The 24,569-nt window shown below is 45.3% G+C and overlaps 1 protein-coding gene across 5 annotated transcripts; it reads left to right on the top strand.

The window, feature by feature from the left end:
- Window positions 1-5,426: 5,426 nt before the first annotated feature.
- Window positions 5,427-23,865, top strand: CNPY2 (canopy FGF signaling regulator 2). Of its 5 annotated transcripts, none has more exons than XM_066615753.1 (6): window positions 5,427-5,507; window positions 8,550-8,677; window positions 9,790-9,905; window positions 13,014-13,211; window positions 16,246-16,342; window positions 20,635-23,865. In XM_066615753.1, exons 2-6 carry the CDS (start codon window positions 8,578-8,580, stop codon window positions 20,676-20,678), a joined length of 555 nt encoding a protein of 184 aa, XP_066471850.1. In that variant the 5' UTR covers window positions 5,427-5,507; window positions 8,550-8,577; the 3' UTR covers window positions 20,679-23,865. The 5 variants fall into 5 exon arrangements, with proteins under 5 accessions (XP_066471850.1, XP_066471852.1, XP_066471849.1 ...); XM_066615755.1 differs by lacking the exon at window positions 5,427-5,507 and adding an exon at window positions 5,523-5,616; XM_066615752.1 differs by lacking the exon at window positions 5,427-5,507 and adding an exon at window positions 5,669-5,709.
- Window positions 23,866-24,569: the final 704 nt, after the last annotated feature.

The following is a 24,569-nucleotide window of genomic DNA, read 5'->3' on the forward strand; positions in this document are numbered from 1 at the left end:
GTGTCTCCTTATAACTTCCCAGAGTCCCTGCATCGTACCTAGATTTTTGCTCTTCTTTCAAGCAAGATGCCCTCAACAGATCTCTTTAGAATGTGAGGAGAACCGGGATGGTGCTGCTTACAGACTTCTGCCAGTGTACCAACCAAGCATTTTCAGCACCTCCCAAATCAGGGACATGGTGGGGCGATGATAACTTATTCTCGGCCATCTCTATCCAGCAGCAATTTGAGGAGTTGCAGCAGACGGTAGTACCCAGAAGTGTGGGAGGTCAGTCACATCAAGCACTGGCTGAGGTCCCCCTTGTATAAACTGACTTCTAAAAGATCAGTATTTGTGCTAATGGTAGCACCTAAAGCACCATTGGAGGCCCCATGGAGGATTTTGCCCTACGGCCCCCAGAAACCGGGTACAGGCACCAGTAGAACTTCTTCCACTGCATCAATCTTGGCAAATGCCCAACCAGCCAACTTTGTCACCATGAGAGTGGCAAGCATTAACGTACGCTGCTGGTAAACCATAATGATTTTCAATGTGGTTCCACAGCAGAGCTAAGAGGCACCAATGATCCTCTTGCACTTGGAAAGGAGAAATCAACTGTCTCTGTTCATGCCGTCATAGCATCTTTGCTAGTAGCTGTTTGCCACTGTTACTTTTGCATCTTTTGTTTTAAGATTGTGAGCACTTTTGAGACAGGCAACCATGTTTTCATTTATTTTGCTATGTTAATTTTATGAACTTTGTTGAAAGAGGTACAGTATTCTATATTCATATTCTTAATAATGCTGCCTTCCTTCTGGTAAACTGGCATTGTCTGGTTGCTGATTGTAGTTTCTTATTTTACAAGATCTGGGAGTTCAGTATAGTCATATACGCGTACTAGGGCAACAGTAGGTGTAGCCTAGATTTTGTAATGTTTGAAGCTTTGGCAGCTAGTGTACACACGTGTGCTTGTGCGTGCACGCGCTCTCTCTCTCTCTCTCTCTCTCTCTCTCGTTCTCAGTAGAGCAGCAACTGTACCAAGTGCTCATCGGTGTAGAAATCCAACAGTTTAATTATTGATGAGATCTGTTAGCACTATATAGAGTTGGACAAGTCACAATTTCTTCCACAACTGATACCTGCTGTGGGGTAAAGAGAGGCAGCTGCCCATGAGGAACAAAGAAAATGGGACTTGAAGGTAGTTGTTGGTTGACAGCAGCGCCCCTTAAAGGTGGGAGCTAAAGCTTCATGTGCTTTATCCAATTCAGGGTGGGTTAAAAAAATTGTGCTGTTTTTAAAATGGCTCTAAAATGCTTCAAGTACTAGGAGGGCCAGCACAAAAATTGTACTAGTGTGGGATAGGGGCGGATCCAAGAGGGGGGCCGTGTGTGTCAGAGGGGAAAGGCACCTACTGGAATAAGCCCAGCGATCAGGAGCCCAGCTCTATTTATCACATTTTTATACCGCCCTTCCTCCAAAGAACTCAGGGCAGTGTACATGGCTGCTCCCCTCCTTTTTCCTCACAACAACCCTGTGAAGTAAGTGAGGGCTACTTCAGGTCACCCAGGAAGCTTCACCCTGGGTGACCCAGGAAGGTCACCCAGGAAGCTTCATGGCTGAGGGGGGATTTGAATCTGGGTTGTCCAGGTCTGAGTCCACCTCCCAAACCACTACACCACCCTGGCTCTCTACCCTACCAGCTCTAAGAACATAAGAACAGCCCCACTGGATCAGGCCATAGGCCCATCTAGTCCAGCTTCCTGTATCTCACAGTGGCCCACCAAATGCCCCAGGGAGCACACCAGATAACAAAAGACCTCATCCTGGTGCCCTCCCTTGCATCTGGCATTCTGACATAACCCATTTCTAAAATCAGGAGGTTGCGCATACACATCATGGCTTGTACCCCGTAATGGATTTTTCCTCCAGAAACTTGTCCAATCCCCTTTTAAAGGCGTCTAGGCTAGACGCCAGCACCACATCCTGTGGCAAGGAGTTCCACAGACCGACCACATGCTGAGTAAAGAAATATTTTCTTTTGTCTGTCCTAACCCGCCCAACACTCAATTTTAGTGGATGTTCCCTGGTTCTGGTATTATGTGAGAGTGTAAAGAGCATCTCCCTATCCACTCTGTCCATCCCCTGCATAATTTTGTATGTCTCAATCATGTCCCCCCTCAGGCGTCTCTTTTCTAGGCTGAAGAGGCCCAAACGCCATAGCCTTTCCTCATAAGGAAGGTGCCCCAGCCCCGTAATCAGCTTAGTTGTTCTCTTTTGCACCTTTTTCATTTCCACTATGTCTTTTTTGAGATGCGGCGACCAGAACTGGACACAATACTCCAGGTGTGGCCTTACCATAGATTTGTACAACGGCATTATAATACTAGCCGTTTTGTTCTCAATACCCTTCCTAATGATCCCAAGCATAGAACTGGCCTTCTTCACTGCCGCCGCACATTGGGTCGACACTTTCATCGACCTGTCCACCACCACCCCAAGATCTCTCTCCTGATCTGTCACAGACAGCTCAGAACCCATCAGCCTATATCTAAAGTTTTGATTTTTTGCCCCAATGTGCATGACTTTACACTTACTGACATTGAAGCGCATCTGCCATTTTGCTGCCCATTCTGCCAGTCTGGAGAGATCCTTCTGGAGCTCCTCACAATCACTTCTGGTCTTCACCACTCGGAAAAGTTTGGTGTCGTCTGCAAACTTAGCCACTTCACTGCTCAACTCTGTCTCCAGGTCTTCATGAAGAGGTTGAAAAGCACCGGTCCCAGGACAGATCCTTGGGGCACAACGCTTCTCACCTCTCTCCATTGTGAAAATTGCCCATTGACACCCACTCTCTGCTTCCTAGCCTCCAACCAGTTCTCAATCCATGAGAGGACCTGTCCTCTAATTCCCTGACTGTGGAGTTTTTTCAGTAGCCTTTGGTGAGGGACCGTGTCAAACGCCTTCTGAAAGTCCAGATATATAATGTTCACGGGTTCTCCCACATCCACATGCCTATTGACCTTTTCAAAGAATTCTATAAGGTTTGTGAGGCAAGACTTACCCTTACAGAAGCCATGCTGACTCTCCCACAGCAAGGCCTGTTCATCTATGTGTTTTGAGATCCTATCTTTGATGAGGAATCCAACATCTTACCCAGTATGGATGTTAGGCTCACCGGCCTATAGTTTCCCGGGTCCCCCCTCTTTCCCTTTTTAAAAATAGGCGTGACATTTGCTATCCTCCAATCTTCTGGCACCGTGGCCGTTTTGAGGGACGAGTTGCATACCTTAGTCAAGAGATCTGCAACTTCATTCTTCAATTCCTTAATAACTCTTGGGTGGATGCCATCAGGGCCAGGTGACTTATTGATCTTTAATTTGTCAATGAGGTCTGAAACATCTTCTCTTTTAACCTCTATCTGACTTAACTCAGGAGGGGCCGTTCGGGCAGCGGTATCTGCCTGAGGTCTTCTGCTGTGAAGACAGATGCAAAGAACTAATTTAATTTCTCTGCCATCTCTAAGTCTCCTTTTATCTCCCTTTTCCCTCCCTCACCATCCAGAGGGCCAACCACTTCTCTGGCAGGTTTCCTGCTTCTAAAATATTTGAAGAAGCTTTTATTATTCCCCTTAATGTTGCTGGCCATGCGTTCCTCATAGTCTCGCTTGGCCTCCCGTATCACCTTCTTACATTTCTTTTGCCACAGTTTATGTTCCTTTTTATTCTCCTCATTAGGGCAAGACTTCCATTTACGGAAGGAAGCTTCCTTGCCCTTCACAGCCTCTCTAACTTGGCTGGTTAGCCATGCGGGCACTCTCCTGGATTTAGTGAAACCCTTCTTTCTTTGCGGTATACACCTCTGCTGGGCCTCTATTACTGTTGTTTTAAGCAGCCTCCATGCACTCTGGAGAGATTGGACTCTTTTTACCCTCCCTTTCAACCTTCTTCTAACCAGCCTCCTCATTTGGGGGAAGTCCGCCCGTCGGAAGTCAAGGGTTTTTGTTAAGAGATTTGCCTGGTATTCTTCCCCCAACGTGCATGTCTACGTGCATGTCTCTACCCACCTGGAGCCCAAGTCTACCAAGCACGTAGATCTGAGCTTCAAGTCCGCCTGAGCCCAGATCTACCTGCCCAGCAAACTGGCCGTGGAAGCCAGTTCAACCAGGAACCCAGGTCTACCAGGTAGGTAGAACTGGGCTCCAAGTTCAGGAGGGAGCCCAGCTCCACCAGCCCAATGCACCTCTGCCCCCTCTGGTGGCTATAAGCTCAAGCAGGAGCCCAGCTCTGGTTGACCTGTGTTCTGGTGTTGGTAGTGCTCATGCGCCCCCCCTGGATCTGCTCTGGTGTGGGGTGGAGTGATAGCTTAAGGACCAAAGAGAAGAGATTGAGGCTGATTTTATAACTCTGCAATGTTGTCATTTCTATATTGCAGAACTGCTAAGGCTGTGAGAGGTTATGACCATCTTGTAGAGTAGGGCTGCAATGCTATGCACACTTATATGACCATCTTGTAGTGTAGGGCTATCACTGGGTAACAGCCTATCCTCCATACCTACTTTACCCAGACTTCGCGCACTGGAGAGGACACTCTGTTCCAGAACCACCATTCAGAGCGTGACACCATAGTCTTCCGAGACTAAAGGATGCCAACAACAGTGTAGGGCTGCAGTGCTATGCACACTTACTTGGGGTAAGCCCCACTGACTAGAATGGTGCTTATTTCTGAGTAGACACGCGTAGACGTGAGCTCTGGGGCTGCAGTCCTGTCCACCCTTTCCTGGGAGTAAGCCCCATTGACTATACTGGGCTTTACTTCCTAGGCTTGTGCGCTAAGCCAGTGTGTTGCCTACACTGGAAAGGAGCGGGGTGAGAAAGGGAGACGTGTGACAAGCTGCCATTGACCCCTGTGCTGCAGCCACACCCAGGGTGCTTTCACATTTCTGCCCAACGTTGCGTATGCGCAACAGGGACCCAATACGTAGACAAATGGGTTAACAGCTGTAAAAGCTGGAGATTCTAAATAACAACGGAAATGCGGGGGGTGGCTCTAGCCTCTCTAGCTCTATGGTTGGAGCTTCGAGTAGAGTGTAGAACAAGCCACGCCACCTTTCAGGAAGGCGTCGTCCAGCTGGCCCCGCCTTTCGCCACCAGGCTGTTCGCCACGCGAGCCGAGGGGGGTCCTTGAGGGGTCCTTGCACCGGCCCAGGGTGTCCGCGGAAGCGCCTGTGCCCAGGTGGGATAGGTTTTGCGAGCGCCTCAAAGACGACGCCAAAGAAGCGACGGGGGCGTGTCCCTCAAGCGTTGGCCGCTTCTCGGACGGAGCTGAGGAAGCGGGGCCGGGGATCAGGCAGCTGCTAGACACCCCCGGGACAGAGACGGTGGGAAGGGTGCCGGAGCTGCCCTGGTCGCCGCGGCAGGAGGAAGAGCGGCGTCTCTGTGCTGGCCTCACGCTGTGGCCGAGTCTGCGAGCGAGGAAGTCCCTGCTTTAGGTGTCCCAACCTCTGCCCGCCCAGCAGCGGGCGGCCCTGGGCAAGTCAGCTCTCCATTACTGCTATTAAGGGTGTTTATAGACCGCTTTACAACCTCAGTAGTTCACAAAGCAACATTAGAGCCCGAGCCCATGCACGTCTACTCGGAAGTAAGCACCATTATAGTCCCCAGGGCTTACTCCCAGGAAAGTGTGGACAGGATTGCAGCCTGAGAGCCCAATCCTATGCATGTCTCCTCAGAAGTAAGCACCATTACTCTCCAACTTTGTCCACCAGGTTTCCAGGTGTTGCAGCAGCCAAGATTGCAGGGACGGGGAGGAGGAGTTGCAATGGTCTATCGTGAGTCCCTCTCCCTTACCAGGTGCCCTGTTCCGCAGTTTGCTGGGTTCGAGTGGATTATCTGGATCCTTTTCAATCTGGTTTCAGGCCGGGCTTTGGGATGGAAACTGCCTTGGTTGCCTTGGTGGATGACCTACGCCGGGGACTGGACAGGGGGAGTGCGTCCCTGTTGGTCCTGCTGGACCTCTCAGTGGCTTTCAATACCATCGACCATGGTATCCTTCTGGGCCGATTGGCCGAGTTGGAAGTTGGAGGCACTGTTTTGCGGTGGTGCTGGGGGATGCCTGTTTGACACCCTGGCCCTTGAGATGCGGGGTGCCACAGGGTTCAGTTCTGTCCCCCATGCTATTTAACATCTACATGAAACCGCTGGGAGAGGTCATCCAGGGGTTTGGAGTGGGGTGCCATCAATATGCCGATGACACCCAGCTCTATCTCTCCTTTCCTCCAGACTCCAGGGTGGCGGTTGAGGGCCTGGAGCGCTGCCTGGAGGCAGTGAGGATCTGGATGGGGGCTAACAAGCTGAAATTAAATTTGGATAAGACAGAGGCTCTCCTGGTTTGGAAATCCTTGATGCAGGTGCTGGACTATTGGCTTGCGCTGAATGGGGTTGCACTCCCCCTGAAGACCCCCGCAGCTTGGGGGTCTACCTGGACTCGCAGCTGCTTCTAAATTCCCAAGTGGCGGCTGTGGCTAGGGAGGCCTTCGCTCAGCTTCAGCTGGTGCGCCAGCTGCGGCCGTACTTGGATCGTGCAGACCTGGCCACAGTGATCCATGCCACAGTGACATCGAGGTTAGATTATTGTAACGTGCTCTATGTGGGGCTGCCCTTGAAGATGGTTCGGAAACTGCAACTAGTGCAGAATGCGGCGGCCCGTGTAGTTACTGGAGGTAGGTGGTTTGACTCTGTCAGTCCACTTCTCCAGCGGCTGCATTGGCTGCCCATTTGTTTCCGGGCCCAATTCAGTGTGCTGGTTTTGACCTTTAAAGCCCTGTACTGCTCTGGGCCAGGGTATCTTAGAGATCACCTACTCCCGTACAATCTGGCTCGTCCGCTTAGGTCATCAGAGAAGGCCTTTTCACAAGTGCTGCCGCCTAGGGAGGTACGTGGGGCGGCGGCAAGAAATAGGGCCTTCTCAGTAGTGGCATCAATGCTATGGAATTCCCTTCCCCTTGACTTAAGAATGGCTCCCTCTCTTGAGACTTTTTGACCTTACTGAATACAATAGGCTTACTTCTGAGTAAAATAAATAACATCATTTTCAAGCACCTTTAGCCATGGTAATTAAGCACAGTGGAGCTGATTCCTTACACAATTAGACAAATATACACGGGGTAGCTTTTTGCTTGTGTAGTATCAGTAAATACTTTGCAATTAGTTCTCTGGCTCAAGTATGTGTGTATGATGGGGAGCATTATGCATAGGTAGCCCTATGGAGTGCAGCACCCCTCTACCGTTCGATGTCTGGATCTTCATTAGGGCAAAGAGACGTTTCATGGCTATGATATAAAAACTTTGATATGTTTGTTTCTATGTGGCTGTATTAGCCTCATCTGTTTTATGAGGCCAAAAAACATGCTAGGGTGCTGGGAGTTTATTTTGTGCTTTGGTCTGAGGTAGGTTTGTAGTGGAGGCCAAGGCTGCAGGCTACTGAGAGTGTATTTTGCACAAGAGCCTGAGAACTGAGCTTCATGTCAATAAATCCACAGTCAAATCCACCTCAGATCATACCATTTTGGATTGCAGATTAAGTATCTGAGTGTTCCTTAGCATAAAACAAAACACCCTGCATGTGGAAAACTAGTATATCAAAGAGAGAGCCTAGCTTAGTACCTGATGTATATGTGTATAGGGAGAACTAAAAATGCAATCAAAAGTGGTATATAGTCCTAGAAAGACTCGACTACATTATTTTGCTGAATCTTTAGGCCTCATGGGATTTGGTTTATGCTTAGCACCACAACCCCATGCATATTTACTTGGAAGAGAGCCACTGTATTCATTGGGAAGGGGGGCTTGCTCCAGGTAAGGGTGCATAGGATTGAAGCCTGAGTGACAACTTTATGCAGAGATTTTTAAGTTGATCAGGGTGTCTGGAAGATGGGCTCTGTGGAGCTACAAAGTCGTGGAAATCAATGGGTGAAGTGGGAGACTTTGTAGAAATGAGGAGTCTGAAATCCTGGAATATAGAATGACTGTACTGCTAAATTTTATCCAGCAGTTGAAGATCTCAGCCTGGCCTTCCCCAGTAGCTCTGGATATGTATAAACATTCTTCCCAATAGACTGCTTCGCCCTTCCTCTTGGGAACTGCTGGGGTATCTTTTCTGTACTTTGTTCTGTTTATGATCTTGCAGTGTATTTTGTATGTGCTAAATGTGTTTGATTGCCCGTAGAAGGATACCAAGCTAATTCATATGTCAAATTGCCAAAATGGTAGGACATGAATAAGCATCTGGAACCCAGCTGCTGCTGCTGCTGCTTTTGGCCAACTGCACAAAGTCTACTTTATATTCTAAACCTGAGCACAGGGGATAAATGCTGGCTTTAATAGCATTTCCTAGCATAGTAAGTCATACCGTGGAGCACATATGCTTGTGTGTGGCTCTTTGACACATTTCTGTTACTGTGAAAGATAGAGATGAAATTCCTAGTAACAGAAGCAGTTTGTTTTGGTATTTGGAGAGCCAGCTACAAATATTCCAGGGCTGTGTGAAAGCTAATGTTATGCTTTTATGTCCAGGCTGTGGCATTTGCCCTCATCCACAAAAATGAATGGCTTGGTTTCAAGAATGGTCTGCCTGTCTTCTCTCTTCTTGCTGCTACTGAGTGCTGCCTTTGCCCGGAAGAGCCAAGATCTCCATTGTGGAGGTAAAGAGAGTAAACTAGGTCATCTTAACTTCTTAAGCACCTTCACTTAGGTCTTCATGATGGGTGGTGAACATACTAAAAATATATGCCAAGGCACTAAAAATATGTTAACTGTATCCAGCACCAACCCAAGATGTCCTGGCACCTGATGTGGCATGCCAGATGTTGCTCCCCTTTACCTGGTGTTGTGCCAGTGTCAAATGTGCTTCAGTTAATTGCTCTCCTCCCCTCCCCACTTCTGTTCCATCCCCCTCTTCCTCTGACAATTAAGTAAGTGAAAGTAGGTGGAGGAACACTGGAGGCAAGTGGGTTGGGGTTGGGTACCCACTACCAATCTGCTGCCTGGGGTAACCGCCTCAGCCAGCCACATGGATGAACAATCCCTGACTGCACCAGTGGTTTTCAAACTTCTGCCTTTGGGAAGCCCTTTTTCATTAACTTTTCTGCTGAGGTGTGTACTGGGACACACTGGATTGCAGGGAAAGATTGATAGTGGTGTTCAAGCTGTCTTTCAGGGAAGCTTATTCCATGCTACTTAGCTTCTACGTGGGGAGGACCTTCTCACAAATAATTTTCTAAGGTACGACCCCACTTGTCAATTTTCAAATCTTCTGATAAGATACTGATTAATCGCTACTAATTATAGGCATATGCACAGTTTGTGGCATGTTTATTCAGAGTACACTATGTTTTCAAGAAAACATAAGCTAAACACTGAAACCAAATACTTCAGTGGATGGCAGCAGAAATTAAGTTAAACTGTACTTGTATGATAGAAGCATAATTTCACTAGGTCGGAGTTTTGTTCACAACTCAGTGCTGCAATCCTATACATTCTTTCCTGGGAGTAAGTCCCATTGAATTCAGTGAGATTTACTTCTGTATAGACATGCATAGGATTGCACTGTAAGATGATAGTTAGTACCTGAAGGTCATTGAGTCCAACCCTGTGGCGTGGGGAAATGTTGGGAATTTTTTTGTTTTTTATTCTTTTAAAGTTGTGCTTTGAATGTACCTGTTAAATAATTGCAAGACTATTCTGACACTATAAATAATGAGCAATCTCCTCAGTGTTTCTTCCTGGAGCCAAGTTTTCACTCTTTTCCTTTTAGCATGTCGGGCCCTGGTGGATGAACTGGAGTGGGAAATATCTCAGGTAGACCCCAAGAAAACCATCCAGATAGGTTCCTTTCGCATCAACCCAGATGGAAGCCAGTCCATTGTAGAGGTAACATGTTTCATGCTCTCCCTAGGTTGGTTGAGCTTTTGGAACAGAAGGGCAAAATGGTGAACCCTCTGATGTAAGAAGCTGTGTGCTGGGAAGGGCAGCCCTAGAATGTTTCTCACTCTTGATTCCTCTCATTGCTTGGTAGAAAGACTTCAAAATGGATGGAAGCTGTCAGTCAAAAAGGTATTTCAGTTCCAAAGAGAGGTAGTGTTCAGCATTTTGTTTAGGATATAAGTAAGAAAAGTTATTTGGTTTGTTTATATGTTGCTATTTCCAACATGCTCAAGGGCAACTTACAATGACTGAGGTAATAAAATTGTGCTATAAAATAAACAATATGTCTACTCCTCTAATGTTAAGCCCTCAGTTTGTGTGCCAAGAGGTCTATAGCCAAAATGGGATCATGCATATAAAACTTGAGACCCCCAAATTTGCAGTATCTTTAGGAAAAAATTCACCCTAAAGGGGTAGCAATAGCCAAGAATAGGGCTTGGGAAATGGTGCATGCATGCTGCCAACATTCAGTTCACTAACCATTTGTAATTGCTCTACCGTGACATGCTACAGAAGGGAGGAGGATGTGCACATTGAGCAGCCAGGTACAGCAACCAACACTTGCTTCCTTTCTACCCCCTACCACAACAGTTCCCAAACTGTGAGCTATGGTGTGGCTCCCCAAGGAACTGCAGAAACCAGCCAGGGGAGCTACTGCCCTATACACTATATGGGATTGTAGCCCTAATGGGGAGCTGGGGCCAATGGCCCAGTAGGTCAAGGGAGCCACCAGCTGAAACATCATCCAGATTAGCCACAATTGCTAAAAGAAAACATTCAGCAGGAAATTAAATGAGAACCAGATAAGGGGGAAGAGAAAATCAACAGAAAATGTGAAAGGAAGGTGTAAACCTCTTTTAAGTGAAAGAAGGAGTAAATCTTTTCCTGGGGACCAGAAAAAGAGAGACAGAAAAGAATGGGGAAAAGATTGAAACCAACAAGCCAAAAATTAGGAAGAGATGGGGGGCAGAATGGAAAACGGACAGAAAACAAGCAGCAGAATAGGAAAAAAGAGGTGAACATATTGGAAAGAGCGGGGGGGGGGGAGTGAGGGGCAGATTGGTGGGAGGGAAAAAGACAAAATTGGGGAATGAATTGGAAAGAAACGGGCATCAAAAGATAAGGAGTGTGCACATGCCCAGTTAAAAGAACTAACAAATCATTAATTTTAGGGGCTGATAATATGCTGCAACATTTATTTAGAGGTCCCACCTTGAAATATTCTCAAAGCAGAACACAATAGTTGAACAAAAATCCAACTATGTAGAATCCCCTGGAAAATTACCAAAATTTCAAAGAAAAATCAAACTACAGGGCCAGCCTATTTATACACTGATTTTTTTATACGTGGATTTGATTCAACACGAATGGGCCCCTGTAAATGAATGTGCTGATCCCTGGAGAAGGGGAAAATGCACCCCTTTAAAATCAGTTTAAAAAACTGAATAGTCCTTTAACAATAGCCTCCTTAATGAGAGAGAAAGAGATAGGGCAGCTGGCTGACAATCCATCAATCCTTCTCTCTCCAGCGGACCCCTCCCTTCCTCCTGAGCAAGTGAAAGAAAGGTGATCATTTTGCATTTGTAAGCTCTTGGAGGAGGACTGATTGATGGATTGTCTTCTTAATGACTCTCATCTTACATCACAAAAGTCAGCAAGGCTGTTTTTAAATCACTGGAGCAAAGAAACTTTGTTTTTAAACTGATTTGCTATAGTGCGTTTTTTGCCATCCACATGATTGCTTGGAAAGGAACCCACGCAAATAATTAGTCTCAACTTGTATGTGCTGTCCTGGCTTCTTTTGCATGCCTTCTTATAATGAACAAGATGGTTCACATACCACCTTCGGACAACTAGGACCCTGAAACCATGGTCCAGAAGGACCTTCTCTCTCCAGTTGTTCATAATAATCCTTAATGAGGAAACTCTCAAACAAGAAAAAATCTTGAACTTCAGAGTGCAAGTCCTGCCCTAAGTCCACCCACCAACTGAGCTTTGGTGGGTTACAGTGGGAAGCAGGGTCTTTTTCAGCTAAGGTGCCAACATTAAGGAGCACCATCCTGCCTGGCTCTACCTTTATCTTCTTTTTGCTGCTGTGTTGAAAACACGGCTTCTCAGGTAAATCTTTGGAGCCTGATGGTGCTACATTTCTGAATTTAACTTTTGATTCTTCTTATACTGTACTGACATTTTGCTTTACTGCTGCTGCTATATTTTTCTTCTGCTGTGTTAGCAGAATTGCCATTTGATTTTTTAAATAATTGTGTGTGTTGTAAAGAGCTTTGTGTCTCTACAAAGTAAAGTGGCATAAAACATTTGTAAATTAAATACATCCTAAGTACAGTGGGCCCCCCTTATCTCCAGGCTCAGCATCCATGGATCTGAGTATCCACAGATGCCGAACCTGCAGTTGGAGGGCCTCTGAGGACCTCCAGGATGTGACCGGAAGTTACCGGCGTGAATTGGAAATGACTTCTAGTCACATCCTGAAGGCCTTCTGAGGAGGTCAGGAGACCAAATGCCAGGCCAGGCATGGCACACACCCCCAGGTAAGTAATTGTGGTGTGGCACTGTACTCTCCCCCCTGCAGATTTCATTATTCATAGAGTTTGGTATCCATGGGGGGTCCTGGAACGGATCCCTTGCAGATACTGAAGGCCCACTGTAATAATATGGAATCAGGATTGCTGATGTTTTATTCTAACCTGAGAAAGGATTATAGAGGCTTCAACGGGGTAATACATGTTTTTGAACTCCAGCTGTAAAGGGGTTCACATAAGTGCTGTTGGTACTCCTGATGTCTTAGTTCCCATTTTTGTATGTGTGTCACAGTTGGAGACATGTTGGTGTTCTCCATTTTGTACAGTGGCAAAATGATTGACTAGTCTTCTCTGTCAGTTGCGAGATTTGTTTGATGCTTAAATATCGCCCATTATATCTTCAAGGAAAGGTGCCAGAGTTGAAATGTAGTTGCAGTTATTCTTGCCTCTGATAAAGACAAAGATGGAAAGCCTTTTACCATCTGCCTAGCAAGCAGCATTAACTTTTTCATAGGTGCCCTATGCCAGGTCTGAAGCTCACCTTACGGAACTGTTGGAGCGCATCTGTGAGAACATGAAAGACTATGGTGAGAAGGTGAATCCCTCCACCCACCGAAAAGACTATGTGAGGGTGATTTCTCATGATGGGACCAAGATGGACCTTTCTGAAACCAAATTTGATGGTGATGTGACATCAAGCCTGAAGTTTGCTGTAAGTAATGCAAACTGTGAAGCTGGGTGAGGGGCTACTTTATAGTAACTCACGGATACTATAAAAAGGAGACTTCACTGCTGGATTGTCCTGACTGCAGTTGGTAGCCTCTCTTCCTTCTGGACTCAAGACTTCCTACGTATGATGGGTTATGCAGTGATTGTCAACCCTTTTCAACTCAGAGCACACTGACAAGGCACTAAAATGGTCAAGGTACAACATCAGTATTTTGACAATTGCCCTACTAATAAATAACCCCCTCAAACTCCTGTAGCACACCTGCAGACCATTTGCGGCACACCAGTGTGCCAAGGCACAGTGGTTGAAAATGGCTGGGTTATAGTGTCAAGCAACTGACACCATAGTTGCAATACAGTGAATTCTCAATTTAACAGTCTAGTAGGGGAGACAGGATGCCAAAAGTCAGTTAAATGCCAAAAGTCAGTTAAATCTGAATGCATTTCTGATAATGCCACCGGTGCAAAACAAAAAGTGCTAGTTTTTAAAGAAGCAGACAACCTCCATTATTTCTGAAGTCAGTTAAATCAAAATTCATTAAGTTGGGGGTTTATTGTATTGTACAGGGCTTTTTTTCTAATGGAACGCAGGGGGACGGAGTTCCAGCACCTTTTTGCAGGGGCCCCTCCCCTTCTGAGGCATTCCAGGAGGGGGAGAGCAAAATAGAGGCATTCGCTGGGTGGGTGCTGGGGAGTGCAGGGTGGGCAGGCCCCTGGCCCCTGCCTGACCGCACAACGACCCCCTCCTGCCCCCGTCTCCAAGCTCTCTCCTGAGCCCAGCCCACCTCCCCTCCCCCTGCGCTCTGCTCCGCGCAGCTTCCAAGCCAGTGGAGGGCGCGGGGGACATGCGCTGATGCCGAGGAGGAGGAGGACGGATGGACAGCCAGCCAACCAGCCAGGGAGACGGGCTGCGGCACCCACAGAACGCCCAGGTACTGGCTTGGCAGAGGAGGAGGGGAAGGAAACTGGCTGGTGCAGCCTTGCAGCCTGAGAGCCCAAGCATGTCTACTCAGAAGTAAGTTCCACTGTGTTCAGTGGGGCTTACTCCCGGGAAAGTGTCATAGCCTTGCAGCCTGAGTAGACAGGCAGAGGACGGGCTCTGTGGCTGCAGTCCTCTCCACACTTTCCTGGGAGGAAGCCCCACTGCCTCTAATGGGACTGACTTCTGAGTAGACAGGCACAGGATTGGGCCCTGAGGCTGCCATCCTATCCACAGTAAGCCCCATTCACTAAAGTGGACTTCTGAGTAGACATGCATAGGATTGGGCTCTTAGGCTGCAATCCTAGGCACTTTCCTGGGAGTAAGCTCCATTGACTAGAACTACTTACTTCAGAGTAGACATACCTAGGATTGGGCTCTTAATCCTGGCAGAGATATATATCTGCACCCGTTTTCACCTGCTAAGGGCAGGTGAAAAGGGATTCTACGTGTGTACAACGTGCTGTCTAGCCTTGCCAGAGATCCTCCTCATCCTTCCCCCACAAGCATGCCCTCCACCAGCCAGCGTTTGCAGCTCCTCTCCAGCAATGCACAGCAGCTGCTCAGGGCAGCAGAGAACATACAATTGCATGCCAAGCGCCTTCCCAAAGACACAGAGTATTCTGATACCTGAATTAAACCATATTTAATCGCTTGTTTGCAAATGTAGCTGTTTCTATGTGCACCTAAGGACCCCTCTCGTGTAAGAATTCCTTTTTTGTTCTTACTCCCACAGTTGCTTAGAGTAATCTTACTACATGGAACTCATGTAAGCCATTTTTCGGAATCCATTCACTGCTTCCTCTCCTTGAAGTAGTACCACACTACATACTACACGCTACAAGTGCACCTGTACAGTATTTTTCCCCATGTGTAGAAAAAGTAGCTGGGGGAAGGGGATGTGGAGATTGACAGCCGAATCCTATGCATGTCTACTCAGTTCATCTTTAGGGGGGAAGCACATAAAAAATATTTTATTTCTCCAATAAAAAATGGTTTATAAATAAATAAATTAAATAAATAAATAAAAGATTAACAAGTTGTGAGTTCCTGCACCTTTTTATTTACAAAAAAAGCACTGGTATTGTACTTATAACCACAAGTTTAGACCAGCAATTGGTGTGCAAGATGTATTGGAAACTTTTCTAGCTAGTACTGCATCAAAGAACATACATGACAGCCAGAAAATTAAAGGAACAAACATAGAGACAGGGTACAAGGAGTCTCTAAGCCAGCCATTTTCAACCACTGTGCTGTGGCACGTTGGTGTGCCGTGAGTGGTCCATAGGTGTGCCACAGGAATTTGGGAGAAGGTCATTTATTAGTAGGGTCAATGGAGGATGTGAGCCCCTCACTGCAGCATGGTGTGCCTTGTCAATTGTCAAAAACCTGATGGTGTGCCTTGACAATTTTAGCACCTTGTAAGTGTGTCATGAGATGAAAAAGGTTGAAAATCGCTGCTCTAAGCCATTAATTACACTTAGTATATAGAAGTGTCTGAATCTTTAAGAGGAACGCATCTCAGGGATGGCTTTAGGAATTATAAACCCAGTGCTATCTATCCCTTCCCCACAAATAAAACCTTGTGTGACTTTAACTCTAATTCAGTAAATGCTTGATTGCCTGCTTTTCTTTGTCACTGGTCATATTCTTTGGATGTAGAGCCCAGTATAAGGATGCCACTAGCTAACCCTTATGAAAGCCCAACTTAGTAAGAGAGGTTGTTATAGTAGCCTCGAGGGGATACATATTTGATTGCCAAGTACAAAGAATGGGACCCCACCTATAGAAGTAGAGAAGCTGCAATTACAGCAGAGTAATGGCTGATCAAGAAGAATTGTGCTCCTATGTAGACCGGCTCCATATGAGCTGTGGTTTTACAGCTCATCAAAAGGAGAATGTTATGACAGTCATCTTTTATTAGTGAGTTTTGGGGTGGCTTGGCCCAGTCTGCCTGTAGGATGAGAAGCACATATATTAAAAAGAAAAGCACACACAAGCCCCCTGCATAGCTGGCTTCTTTGGTTCCTCTTTGCAGTGTGAGAGTATAGCTGAAGAATATGAAGATGAGCTAATAGAATTCTTCTCCCATGAGGCAGAAAATGTCAAGGATCGATTATGCAGCAAACGAACAGGTGAGAATGAGAAGTGAAGATCAGAAGTGAAGATCAAAATAAATCAAATGATAACTTTATTGGACACTTTGTGCCATTGGTAGCATAGGAAGTCGGGCTGCGGAGTTTAATCATTTAAATGAAACATTGCTCCTAAAAAAATTCTGCTTCCTCCTGTCACAGCAGTAGCTGCCATTTTGGAAAATGATATAACCACTATCTGCTTAATGGCCACTATGTATTGTTGCAACCTTGACTTGCCTTCATTTAGAGGAAAATCAGTGGCGTCACTAGGATTTGCGTCATCTGGTGCGGGAGGCTGCGTGTCACCCCATGCAGTGGGCAGGGCAGTATCCCAGGTGGTGGGCATGGTGATGTACCATCGTCCCACCCCCACTGGGTTTTTGGCTGTACCTTTTATTAGAACACAGATATTTCAATGTGGTTTGTTTCATTGCATTCTGCATGAAATTACGCATTAATTGATATATAACATGATGGTATTAGTCCTCCAAACTCTGATTTTAATGATTTTGAAAACTTGTAGAGACACACACACACACCCCATGTCAACTTACTAATACCTTATTGCAGCAGTTCTCAAACCTTTAGTACTGGGACCCACTTTTTAGAATGACAATCTGTCCAGGACCCATTGGAAGTGATGTCATGACCAGAAGTGACATCATCAAGCAAATTGAAATAAATAATTATAAATAATTAAATTAAAATAAAAGAAATAATTAAATAAGGGGGAACCAGTCCTTTTCCACCAAGTGAATCTACTCTGAAGTAAGTCCTACTGTGGTCAATGGGGCTTATTCTCAGGAAAGTGTGGGTAGGATTGCAGCCTGTGAGCCCAATCCTATGCATGTCTACTCTGAAGTAAGTCCCATAGTGGTCAATGAGCTTACTCTGTAGCCTGCCTACAATACCCCCCCCCCCCAAAAAAAAAAATCAGTGAGATTTTCAGCCCTCCCCAGTGCCCAGTTTAAAGTTCTTCTATTTCAGGCACATCAAGATAAAATCCCTCCTGGTTTTACAAGTGCAAAATAGAAAACTTTCCTCTTACCAGTTGAAGCCTCTTTTTTGTCCTTTTTAGTGGGGGGAGCCTGCCTTCTGGAGCATTTGTTGCACACCAGCTCCATCGGATCGGGATCCTTCTGGTGTCCTCACATTCCCCTTTGCCTGGCCTGACCACCAGCCAAGGCACGCCTGCCTACTCACGAGGAAACGCGACCATGAGGCTGCTTCACTTTCCATAGGGCTCAGTAGACTACAGCTGGGAGGGAGGCAGGGACCTCTTTCTCCCTTTTGTGTTTTTTGGGACTGCATTCATTGGATCAGGACCATTCTGACGTCCTTGGAGTCCTCTTAGCCTGCCCTTTCTGACGGACTATGACAAGTACGCCTACTCGTGACCTTCAGTAGACGCAGCTGGGAGGGAGGCAGGGACCTCCTTCTCCCTTATGGGTTTTTGGGGACTGCATTCATTGGATTGGGACCATTCTAGTGTTGTTGGATTCCTCTCGGCCCTTTCCGATGCACTAAGGCAAGTTCACCTACTTGCGACTATTAAACGCACGATATGGCTCACTTTCACTTTCCATAGGGCTCCATGCATTTTTTCTTTCTGGTTTTTTGGCCATAACTTTTGAAGGAAAGGAGCTACTTCAATTCTGCTTTTTGCATTGCACTCCACTGGACATTCCGCATCCAACGATATATGGCACGACAGGGTAGCTCCTAATGCTGCGATTTTAGTGCGTCCCCCCGGGGCGTGTCACCCCCCAGCACATCACCTGGTGCAGCACGCACCCCCCTAGTGACACCAGTGAGGAAAATAAATGTTAAATTGTATTCCAACTATTTAATTCCTCCCCCCCCCCATTTAATTTCTCTGTCAGCCCAGGAAGGTTCTTGGGGCCAATAGAACAAGACCAATACAAGAGTTTTTTTTATTCTCTGTGTATTCTCATTGGGGTCTGAAGGGTACTGCAGTGGCGTAGCTAAGGGGGTGCAGGGGGTAGCAGTTGCCCCGGGCATCAAGCTGTAGGGGGGCAACAAGCTGAGCTTGACATTAGTGACCAAAATTGTGAAAATCTTGGTATGTATGAACAATACCATCATGTTATACATTATTGGAAAGGTAATTTAATGCAGAATGCAATGAAACAAACTGCACTGGAATATCTGTATTCTATCAAAAGTTATGGCCAATTAACCAGAAAATGAAAACACAAGTGCCTTGTGGAACAAAAAGTGGATTTGCTTTAACTCCAAACTGACCTGTGAGACTGATTGTTCTGAGTGCCAATGAGATGTTGTTATGATGCAGCATGAAAGCAATAACTTTTTATTTATTTAATTAAATTTGATTTTGTCATGAAGGGGGGGCTACAAAATCTTTGACCTCAGGTAGCAGATATATGCCTTAGCTATGCCACTGACTGGGGGGAGGCAGCAGAGCAAGTGGGTAGTGAGCTGCTGGGGGGAGGAGGTGGGTTCCTACCAATTTTAACTTTTTAAAAAGCCTGGACGTGATATCACTTCTGGTTGCAACATCACTTCCGGGGCAACATTTTGAACTTGACACCAGGCTACACGAGCATTAGCTATGCCACTGGGTTACTGTTAGGAAACTGGTTCTTCCTGTAGCACTGAGCTATTTTTGGACAACAAACCTGACTGTGCTTGTTTTCCTCTGATCTTTGCCCTCTAATATTTGAGGATTGGAGGCATATCATGCAGCACCTGTTTCTAGCTAGTTGTGCATCAGAACAGCATGCAATACTTCCCCCAAATGGTTGTAATTTCTGTTCATTATCAGTCCTTTTGTAGGTGCCAGCTGGCCAAGGAATTGACACACATACTTTCCTGATTTTAGACTAAACCTTGACTTGAACAAGGCAAAGACAAAGCAGATTGTTAATAACCATCTAACAGCATTATAGACCAGCTCAATGTGGCTGTCACATTGGTGGTTTGTAGGAGTGGCCTTGATAATTGGCTGGCAGCCCAATCAATTGCAAATTCAGCTGACCCATCCCTATAGTTCCTTTGCCAGAGTCCTTGGGAAAGCATGGCTTGTCTCATGATGTGCCTGGTGATTAGGAAGATAAGTTAACCTTGTTTGATCCCATGGCCCAGAAGCAATCACTGAGCCATCATTGGCCTAATCTCCTACATGAAAGAGAGAATGGAGACTAGAGCAGTAATTCTCATTTGGAGTGCAAAGATTCTTGAGCTAGACCTGGCTTTGAGAAAAAGAGCCAGATTGACAGAGATATTTGTAAGTGAGGAACAGTGCATCACATTTCTTAAGTTGATAATGCACACATCAGTTGTGCAGACCTGAGGTTAAAGGGAAAATGATTAATGGGTTGGGGAGTCCTGAATTTTTAATTCAAGAAAAACATGCAGATTGAGCAAACCGTGGCTAATTTACATGGTATAATTTATTCCAGAGTGTTTGGAAATTGTTGCTTAGCAGGGGTGGGATTAGAAAGGAGAAGGAATCAGTTAAAAGAACAGAATGAAGAGCAGAAAATTCCACCCTTTATGACTTAAACCAGGGGTCTCTAAACATTTTGGCCAAAGGGCTGCATCAAATATCTGGAACAGTGTCGAGGGCTGGGAAAAAAATTAAATATAAAATTTAAATAAACACATTAGAGATGGTACTTAGATGAATGAATAATTGAACGGGCTCAAATGTCCAGGACTTCTCCAAGAACAACACAGCTCAAGAAATAAAGCACTTAAATGGACCCCCATTCCCCCACCCTACAAGCACAACTCTGGTTGTGTTTGGTCAACTGGGCCAGAGGCTCTCAGGGGATCAGAGGCTGGCCACGGGCCGGATAGCAGCTCACTGTGGGCGGCATCTGGCCCCTGGGCCGGGGTTTGGAGACCTCTGACTTAAAACGTTTCCCTGTGATGGCTACTGCTGGTCAGAGAGCTTGCTATCATCTTTGACCACACACTATCAAGGAAAGTAATTTTTGTTTTAAACGCTGAAAATAAATTATTGGGCTTCTTAAAAGAAATGGCATGTTGTGCTCAACTTATGAAGTAGGTTTGGAGGTAGTGATGTCATTTAGAACTACCAAATTTTTGTATAGATGAATCTCTTTTTTTAGGGAAAGAATCAAACTCAGAGCTATTGGGTTGTGGGAGGGGAACTGTTGGGAGCCATGTTACAGCTGTTGCACCTCTTTTTTCCAAAGAGATTGTTGGGTGAGCTTTGATCAGCCTTGCTACCTATCCAGAAGTTCCAGTTCTTGTAACAATGTGTTGTGCTTCTCTTGTAGATCTGTGTGACCACGCCCTGTATCTCCCACATGATGAACTATGAAATGCAAAGGCCTAACTGGCCTTGTGGTTGCTTCGACCACTGCTTTGTAGAAGACCATCTCACTTTTTTTCCAGGTCCTCTATTGTTGCCTCAACAACATTCTTTCAGTTTTTAGAAAGAACGTTTCTAAAGGCAATCTGCCTCTGGAAGAAAATGCAAGCAAAGCTTCTTTATAGAATTTTTCTAAGCAAATAAAACATGCTGTCTCCCTCACCTGAATTTTTAAATCCATATTACCAGGCTTTTCCTTTGTTTTTAAAGGGAAAAGAGACCTCAATTCCAGGATCTCAGTCAGTTTTTTTCTACAATACATCTCAATGTTTCTCTGTTTTGTTTTTGTTGCTCTTTATCGATATGTGTGGTTAGGCTGATCTATAGGTTGGAGTCGAGGGACCAGCACGACACCTCCTGGATTCTCTTCCACCTTTAAAAGGCATTCAGCAGCAGTAAAGCTGTATTGTGGAACCTAATTATACGGAACCTAATTATGTCTTACTGTGACTTTGAGCAGATTATTTCATTTTGTTTGTCTTTGTATGAACTTCTGTCCTCTTCCAGTCAAGTACCCTACTTATCAGTTCAGAGAGAAGGCTCAGTTTCAACTGTCTCCAGTAGAAGTGTGAGTTAAGGCTGTTCTGTAGGTTATGCTAGCTATGCAGAGGCCAACTGAAACAGCTACTGGGCAGCAACTCTTCCACACCATGGAAGTAATGTGCAGATAGGATTGCCAGTGGAATCACTTATGTTGCATGGAAAGTCTCTGCATCATAGACTGTAGCTTCCAGGAATTGTTAGTGGTGTAGTGGACATTCTGTGTAGAGTTATGTGGCAAGCGAATCTACACACTTTGCCTAAGGAGCAGTCGCCTTACAGATACTATTTCACTGGGCTCTGTTTGAACATAGAACTTGACTCTTGGTAGAAGCTCTGGCTTCTACCAAGAGTACAGTGCAGTGCAGGGTTATCAGACATTTAGGGAATGAGGAGGAGGTGCTATTTTTTCTTCTTCTTCCACACAAGTTTTTAAAGATGCTGGCTATATGTTCCTCTCAGATACCTGTTTGAAAGTCTGGATCATAGTTCTTACAGCAAGAAAATAAAATGATGCTGCTGCTGAGATGATTGACAGAAGCACTGTACAGTTTGTTTCCTTTTCTTATTTGCCACCATAGGTGGCATATCTACACTGATGATGTAATACTGCTGAATGTAAGGACATGCACACACCGTTCCATGTCCTTGTATTTAGAATGCAATTAACCTAAATTAGGTTGCAGTCCTAACCACACTTTCCTGAGAGTAAGCCCCATTGAACAAAATAGGAATTACTTCTGAGTAGACCTGGTTAGGATTATGCCTTTAGTTACCATCCATCCTTTGGTAGTTGGCTCTTCCTCTGGGCTCAGGTGAAGGAAAGTTACTAGATTCTGTACCGCACAGTGTACTTCAGATCAGGGGGGATTGAACTGGCTTTTGCTTCCCCCTGACAGCTGACAGCAACTCTCTGAAAATCATGGAAGTTTTACCTCCATGCTCAGGGGTTACCACTGTTCACAGAAGTTTAGACCTGGGTAGAAGGGGGAAGGTGCTCAAACTAACATAATAAGAACTTGCATATTGATAATAATCATACTTGTATACCATTTTTTCAAAAAATGTTCACAAAGTGATTTACTAAAACCCCTGCTAATTGGATAAGAGGCACTTTTTCAAGTGGGTGCTCCTTTTTTTAGCAGGGGGAGAGTAACTGGCCCACCTCACCCCAGCACTGTCTGTTCTGGTGGCTGTCTGCTGGTATTCATTTGCATCTTTTTAGATTGTGAGCCCTTTTGGGACAGGGAGCCATTTAGTTATTTGATTTTTCTCTGTAAACCACTTTGTGAACTTTTAGTTGAAAAGCGATATATAAATACTGTTAATAATAATAATAAATTTACAGAGAAAATCAAACAAATTGTTCCCTGTCCCAAAAGGTCTCATAATCTAAACAGATGCAGAAGAAACACCAGTGCTGCACTTGGGTGCAGAAGGGAGAGTTACTCTCTCCCACTACATATGAGTATCAATGAAAAGGTGCCTTTTTGCTAGTTGAACGACTGACAAGATACAAATATTATTGTAAGTGGGCGCATCTAGAAGTATTTTCAGTAACCTCTCTAAATCTGTTTGTGGATGTATCTTGCCTTTTCAGCCCAAGCAGTTGTTTTCTAGGGCATATGTTGGCATCCTTCAGTCTCGGAAGACTATGGTGTCACACTCTGAATGGTGGTTCTGGAACAGAGTGTCCTCTCCAGTGCATGAAGCCTGGGTAAAGTAGGTATGGAGGATAGGCTGTTACCCATGCAGCAAATCCCCCCTCTCCATGTTGCTGAAATGGTCCAATGGAAAGGCAGAGGCCAATATGGTTGGTTCCAGTGGCGTCACAGGAGTTGCCAGAACATGACTGTGTTCAGCCATGAACTGCCTCAGGGACTCCAGCTCCGGACTTTGCCTCGAGGTTGACTCTCCATAACTGGATGTAGCCACAAGGCAGTGGAGGTTTGGGATCAGAGTTTTCCTTCTCTCAGATGAGCTGCCTTCCCAGGCTGATGAGTCCCATCTACCCAGTGGCTGTTTAGTCGCCTCTTACGACCAGTACAGCCAAACTGAGGGTCTATTCTTATCCCCAGCCCCCAGGGGTATCTAGGGCATTTTTCCCCCTAGGGCATGGTGTTCAATTATTTGATGGTCATGTGATATTTGAGGACATCAAAATTTTAATAATTATATTGTTTTATCTTACTTGTATTGCTTGGTATGCATGATTTATTACATGTACTGTATTGTTTCTGCAAAGCTTGAAGAAACATACTTGTTCCCCAATGTGGGGTGTGTGTCCCTACCAGACACTGGCCAGTTCTGCTTACCTTGAGCATATTTGCTGTAGCATTTGCCTTTAGACAATGATTTGGGACTGAATAGAAGATTAATGTGGAAGTGCCTCTTCACTTGTGCTGTGGATAGCATAGGCGAAAGCCACTTCAGCTAGCCTGTGACACTGTACATTATAAATAAAGCTGCAATTTGGCAGTGCAGTAGATTCAAAAGGAAAGAAGAATGACAAAGAAGAAAGTTCTTGTATATTAAAATGAAGCTCTTTTCTTCATTCAAGAAAAAAAAAAGCAACAAGGCAACATTAGTAGGGAAACTTTTCATGTGCGTGCGCGAAAATATATCACACACTTAAGTTGAGAAATGGCTCCTGTTCCAATGGGTCTGACTTCAGTAAATATACTGTATATATTTCTGAAACACAACATGAAGATCAAATATTCAAAAATGAAATATGACCTTTTTACTGAGAAATACAGTAATTTCTGTATACTGCCTTCCTTCCACCATGGAACAAACATGATGTACGTGGAATTTGCAAGCAGTCACCTATGCAGGCACCGAACAGACTTACACCTGCTTAGCTTAGATTGCAGAACATTGCAGTACCCAATCACCATGGTTTCAGTGCTTGGCTGAGGCTGTACTACGAACTTTAGATTTGTTGGTAGGTCTGGTTGTAGTAGCTTGTTGGGAATTGTAAAATGTGACCTTTCATCAAAGAGTTCAACACTATCTATGTAAACCACTTAAATTTTTTGTTGAAAAAGGTTATGTACATATGTAACTAGTGACTAAAGCTGAAAACCTACAATACTTTCCTGGGAGTAGGCCTCATTGAACACAATGGGGCTTACTTCTGAGTAGACATGCATAGGATTGCATTGTAAAAGGCTGAGCTCAGAAAGTCCCTAGTTCATATGTCACCTTTGCCATTCCCTAGCAGGCCTTAAGTAAGCTACTGTGATCTCCATGGTCCTACTCCCCCATGGTCCTACTCCCCCACTCCATCTACAGGTT

Source organism: Tiliqua scincoides, chromosome 2 (assembly GCF_035046505.1).
Source record: "Tiliqua scincoides isolate rTilSci1 chromosome 2, rTilSci1.hap2, whole genome shotgun sequence".
Classification (NCBI taxonomy): domain Eukaryota; kingdom Metazoa; phylum Chordata; class Lepidosauria; order Squamata; family Scincidae; genus Tiliqua; species Tiliqua scincoides.